This window comes from Andrena cerasifolii, chromosome 11 (genome assembly GCF_050908995.1).
Source record: "Andrena cerasifolii isolate SP2316 chromosome 11, iyAndCera1_principal, whole genome shotgun sequence".
Classification (NCBI taxonomy): Eukaryota; Metazoa; Arthropoda; class Insecta; order Hymenoptera; family Andrenidae; genus Andrena; species Andrena cerasifolii.
This window is the reverse complement of record NC_135128.1, coordinates 327,610-333,961: the sequence shown is the minus strand read 5'-3', so window position 1 is coordinate 333,961 and position 6,352 is coordinate 327,610. Positions and strand designations below refer to the sequence as shown.

Genomic DNA, 6,352 nt, shown 5'->3' with positions numbered 1-6,352 from the left:
CCCGCAGTATTTCGATAGGGTCCGACGAAAATAGTGTTTTTCGCTAGTAAAAAGTGTTTACCTTATTGGGTACCCTGATTATTCAACAACGTAGGAACTTTTGGTTATTGAAATAAAGGTTAACAAAGTATTACATTTTCAAATATTTATTGAAGGATTTATCTTATTTCAAATGTCCCAACTGTCTTCCAAATCCTACATACTTATATTCTAATTTATCGAATTAAAAAAAATAATCACAATTCCGTAACATATCAGAGTCAAGTATACAGTCTTACTATTTTAATATGCTGCGTTTATAACTGATTTACATCTAGAGACTCGTCTCGACGCCAAGTACATGTTTCGGCACCCTGTATATGTCGACTGTCGCTACCGCTATTATTTACTGGTCGCCCGGCTAATCCAACCTAACCTGGAAATTAATTCATTAACATCTCATCACGCCTGCAAAATTTTCTAAATGAAAAGGTATTTTTCTTATGTAAACCGCATATAAGTTTTCGAATAATACCAAAATCAATAAAATCGGTCCACGCATGCCAGATATAGCGTAAAATCGTCTTATGGATCAGTCGGAAACGGTAAGATTTTTCTTCTGATTCTTCAAGTCAATTTTTCGTCAACATAATACGTATACGCGTTTCACGCACACTTTCAGCCAAAAAGAAACTAACACATGTTTCGTTCTTCGTTCGCTGACTCTCGGGATTATTCATATATCTATGTATACTATTGAATTTTAATCCACCAAGTGTCATCCCTGATAACCAGATCGGGCAGCAGGATCTGCCGGCAGCTGCGGTGCAGCCTACGCCCGCATCCAGCTACGGTTCTGCCGGCAGGGTCTGCTTGTCAGGGTCTGCCGGCAGATCGACGGCAGATCGACGGCAGGTCCTGCTGCCCGCCTGACACATCCAACAGCGCCATCTGAAGGCCACAATTGCCAAAGAATTCCCTACGCGTGACGTCACATGGACCTACGCACCAACACAAATGTATCGTTATTGCTGTAGGTGTATCCCTATTCCCTCCCTTTCTATTACGCATGGAGAATTGATAGACAGGAGAAATGGAGCAGTGGATTCTGCTCACATAACCTGCGAGCAGATTCTACAGTTTATTAAATAAGTTTTCTATTTATTTGTAAAAGTATATATTTTGTCTTTAAGAACATACAGTGATTACAATTACAGAATAATATAAGTGGCACATATAAATCGGAAGAGAAACTTTCAATATTTACATTTAGAAGTGGTGATTCTAGATGCAAACATAAGTCAATTTTGTCTGGAACGAAGGGCAATATCAGAAACTTTTATTCTATATATTTGACTTATTTTTTTGCGTAGAATCACTACTTCTTCTTCGCTTGTGTTAACTCTGAAAACAAATACAATATTAGCTTAAAATTGAAATGATACTGGGAAAGTACCGATTAATGAGTATTTTATTAAACGGGCGCTGAAAAATGCCGATTGTTGTTCATTGTGAACGTCGAGAGATAGTTCCCGTTGTAATAAATTAAAATGGGCACTGAAAAGTACCGTTTGGTCTCTTCGCCACTGTAAAAGGAGACACATCTCTACTTTTAATGGGCACGTGAAAACGGACCTTCAGAGGTCGTCATCAGCTTCGTCGGGCTGCTGGTCGCTCCAGAAACTGCGGGGCACTCGAGGTTCCTGGGATGGCGATGCTGGCTTCGTGCGCGGACCACGCTTCCTACAGCGTATCCTCTCCTTTGCCGCCTTCAGTTCCGCTTGCATCCGCAATTGGAAGTCCGATCGGGTTGGCTTCTGGAACTTGGGATTCTGAGCCACACCATCTGAAAAAGAAATGTATGCAAAGTACGTTAGCATCAATGGAACATACAGTAATAGTAACAATAATTCTACGTGAAAAGATGAAAAATGCTTATTGTTTCGTACCAAAAATCGCCCTCGCGATGCGGGTGTCACATAAGGATCTGGGTCCTTCGCGGCCAAACCAAGTGAACGACGACGTTAAGTCGTCCGGCAGTGCTTCCTTGAAGCAGCACTTGACCGCTCCCTTCAAATCGAACCCGCCCACGTATTCGAAATACTTTACCTAAACAAAGCGAGTAAAGATTGATGTAAGTATATATTATATATAAAAGTAAATAAAAGAATAATTTCGTTTTCACTTACAACTTTGGAATAAGTGTCGTCATCGATGTCCTCAAAACAGTCCACCTCCTGCACTGAAGACAAAGGGAGGACTGCTGGTTTCATCGGTTGACCGGTATTATGGGTGGCCTGGACAGATTTCTGAATACTCAGCAAGAGAGTATTCATTCTTCTGCAAACAGAACGGATGGAGACGTAACGTATTAATAAACACGATACACGCGATACTTACATTAGCTCCGCCTCGATCCGATTGCGCTCCGTGAGATCTTCCATGCTCCTGCGAACATTAACATTTATAAGAAAATGTCCTTACAGTAATATTTTTATAGCAAAAAAAAAAGAAACATGTAAATTTACCCATTATCAGGAGGTTGGGTTGACGCTGTATTGTGCCGCAACGGCTCACTGTGGATCACAGTGGCGCGTGCAGACGACGTTGTCCCTGGATCTGCGAATGCTTCGAAGACAGGAACATTGGCGGCATACGTATCCTGAAACATATTATCCGAGTTAACAGTAGGAACACCGTTTGACGTTGTTGGACCGTCTTCCTGCATGATAATCGACAAATCCTGGATGTCCTGGTTGATGGTTGGTCTCGGCGCGGTCGACGTCCTTCGCCGTTTCGGAGTTTCCTCCTCCGAAGATGTTGTTTGGTAACGTGTGGGTTTGGTAACCACACGTTTCTCTCTTTGGCTCATGTCGGTCTGTAAGTAAAAAAAGTACATGTTACAATACTTAACAAAGGCGTGTTAGCTGTTTTTTACATTTTACATGCAATATTTTATGCACCACCTATTCAAGACGAACCTGTATAACGTGCTACTCAATAAGTGGAGTGTAACTCAACAAAGGCTACAACAGTAGAAAACGTGAAAATGACCCATGCTGAAACATTCGAACCAAACGATAAAATAACTCATCACCAGAGATTAACAAGGATACGTGTAAGTATGGTTTTACTTGTGAAGAGCAGTACAAAAGAAGAAAATGTAAATATTATAGCACGTCACTCACCAGAAAATAGTCGTAACTTACCAAAAACAGGAGACGAAACTGAATAGGGAAAACGATTTTTTTTTTTCACATGGTGGAAATCCCTAACGAATATCTCACCCCCGTGGGAGGGGTAAGATTATGTGGGGCTTGCACCCACTAAAACCACCATGGTGACCACCTGACGCGAGAGGCTTACACAAGGGAGAGGGACTGACAACGAGATACTTCTAACGAAAATAAATATTGAAGAATTTGAATACTACGACTTCTCGCTGTGTGTAATAACGGCAACGACATAACTACGGGTTTCTAAGGGGATGGGGTCGCCGTTACTGCCAATGGGCGTACTACCGTAAAAAGGAATTCTATAACATTTAGCGCGAACCTGATTGGGGGAGATGTTTAGAATTTCAGGGCTCAATCTGGCGCATTTATATACACCAAGAACGGAAGACTTTATGCCGACATCATAAAAATCATCGACCTCTAGAAATTTTTTAATACCTAAATGATAGGAGTTATCGGAGTTCATGCTAATATTGAAAATTAAGCAGATCGAGCCGTCGACTGAGATGCAACAATTATCGCGTACATTGATGCCCAGAGATATGTTATTAGTAGTATGGCAATGGGGATTCTAATTCAAATTTGAAAATTTGTTTTTTTTGTCGGCGGGCTGGCAGCGGATGACGTCATAGAGATGGCGGAGTGGTGGGGGGTATCATCGAGGAGGAGGAGGAGGAACCGCGGGTGAAGGTGCGCTACTCTGGAGCGTGGTACAGACTGTCGGTAAGGAAGGTGCTACTCTGGAGCGTGGTACAGACTGTCGGTAAGGAAGGAAATATTAATTTTATCATATTAATATAAATGAAAAAACTTCTCGGGGCGACGGGGCTCGAACCCAAGACCTCCGCGGTACGAGTCAGCCGCCTAACCAACTCCCCCAAACGCCGTCTCAGACATTAGTCTTTTCCGAATGGTACATATAGCGAAACCAACGGAGCGTCACATATGTGACACACACACACACACACACACACACACACACACACACACACACACACACACACACCATGAGCCGTTGCCAAACGTCGGCGTATAATAATAATTTATTTTTATGAGAAATTTTTTTTTTTTTCGACACCGCGTCTTCGAGGGAAAAAGACGGAGCATTACTTTAAAGTTAAAATTCTAGGAGGGAAAGAGACACCACTACATAGGGGATAGAATCGCATGCATTCTAAAGCTAACTGTATTTCAAAGCGTTCCGATTTAACGTTGCTGCGTATCGCGCGATCTCGCGTAATTCGACTCCTCTGGAACGGCCGTGCAGGGTGATGTCACTTGGCGGCGCGAAGAACGAAATAGAATTATGCTGCGTCAGCAGAAATCTTTTTTCCTAACGCAGAGAAATAATAATTATTGAATCGGCGAATCTTAAAAATTAGGCCGTGGGAGGAGGAACACGGGTAAATAAAATTGAGAAATAATATATGTTTAAGAAATATATATATTGCTACAAATAATAATATGAAAGAATAATATGAAGGAATAATATAGAATATAAAAAATATAATTAAAATTTATTGGGCTTAATTATCCCACTCGATCACATCATCAGCAAATAGATTAGTTAATGGTAAATCCATAGGAACTTGCACAGGGTCAGTTTGAACTGCAACAACACTAGCCCGAAGCCCCGATACTTTATTCCTATACGTATCAAAATCAATATTTTCCGCTTTGACGTTTCGCCAAACCACACTCTTTGGATGATACTCATGATTATTCCGAGATATAGTTATTTGTACATTATCATCATCATCGAAATCGCGTAAAAACGTTTGTTGTTCATATCGATGCATCCAATATTCCTCATCATCCTCGAAGTAGTCGTGTACTGGATTATCGCATTTTTTAAAAACTTTTAAAAATATATCGCCATCCTGATTAGCTTCCGCCTCATAAAGTTCTGCACATCGAATTTCTTCGGTTTGAACCGCAACATTTCGACAGGCCACATACATTTTCGGGCTGGATGAATGGATAACTACCGCAGCAGCGGTGATCGTAGCGGTAGCCGGACGTTTCAAATTCATGGGCAATGACATAATCTGAAACCGAGTTTTCTTATAATTCTCAAAGTTATTAACACAACGATTCACTAAAATAGGATAATGGAAACTTACGGTATTAATCGATTGCATTTCCATGCGTTGAACGATTGATAATATTCTTCAAAAGCAATCTTCTTCAAAGCAATTTCACGTAACACAAAAAATGCAAAAAGTGTTTCAAAGAACTGTCAAAGAGACTGCACGTTGACCACGATTTGAAGACAACTGGTCTCGCTGCATCTCCAAGCTGCCACATGTGGGCCCATGCCTAAAGTTGCATAGCTTTGCAAAGTAGGATGCCTTTGTTCTTCGCCATCTTCATCACAGGCCACCTGCATTTTCGCTGACCATCCTCACCTTCTATACATATTCGAATTATTCACTGACCATCCTCAGAGTGCACTTATCATATCCTTCGAATTCTTCTCCCTTCTTCTTTGGACACATCATTCGATTAGGTCACACCACTTTTGATCGCGTATCGAACGTGTATTGGACGTCTATTGAACCACTTTCAACGCCTAACGTACCACTTTCAACGTCTATCGTACCACTTTCAACGCCTAACGCACCACTCTGAATGTCTATCAAACGTCTATTGTACCACTTTCAACATCTATCGTACCACTTTCAACGCCTAACGTACCACTCTGAACGTGTATCGAACGTCTATCGTACCACTTTCAACGCCTAACGTACCACTCTGAACGTCTATCAAACGTCTATCGTACCGCTTTCAACGCCTAACGTACCACTCTGAACATCTATCAAACCTCTATCATACGTGTATGGTTACCGCTTTGATCATGAATCGTACTACTTCTACATAATAATTACAACTATCTTCTTAATCTAGCGTGCATGCAGGAGGTCGGTGGTTGAGGAGGGTGAAGCAAAACAGTTATGCATTAAAAATTTATTATATTTTATTTGTGTATTTCCCTCTGGCGTTCAGACCACCAGTTGAATATTTTTAAATACATTTTGCATGGCACAGTGCTTTGCGTGTCAGCCTCATCGCAGAGTATTAACTACATTTAGCTTATTTAGGGATTTGATATCCTCGTAGTCAATGTCCAGCGTCTC

At 41.2% G+C, this 6,352-nt stretch overlaps 1 protein-coding gene across 1 annotated transcript; it reads right to left on the bottom strand.

Moving 5' to 3' along the window:
- Positions 1-1,376: 1,376 nt before the first annotated feature.
- Positions 1,377-2,851, bottom strand: LOC143374892 (uncharacterized). The gene is made up of 4 exons (XM_076823441.1): positions 2,508-2,851; positions 2,380-2,427; positions 2,169-2,319; positions 1,377-2,088 (listed from the first exon to the last, which is right to left on the bottom strand). The coding sequence occupies exons 1-4, from the start codon at positions 2,849-2,851 to the stop codon at positions 1,915-1,917; spliced, it is 717 nt and encodes a 238-aa protein (XP_076679556.1). The 3' UTR covers positions 1,377-1,914.
- Between the last annotated feature and the right edge of the window lie 3,501 nt (positions 2,852-6,352).

What these genes read in the sequence shown, in the direction of transcription:
- LOC143374892 (XM_076823441.1), bottom strand. Translation starts at nt 2,851, where the DNA reads ATGAGCCAAAGAGAGAAACGTGTGGTTACCAAACCCACACGTTACCAA. An exon ending in ACCCAACCTCCTGATAATGG is followed by an intron (nt 2,428 to 2,507) that starts GTAAATTTACAT and finishes TAATGTTCGCAG; the next exon opens with GAGCATGGAAGATCTCACGG. An exon ending in ACGACACTTATTCCAAAGTT is followed by an intron (nt 2,089 to 2,168) that starts GTAAGTGAAAAC and finishes CGCTTTGTTTAG; the next exon opens with GTAAAGTATTTCGAATACGT.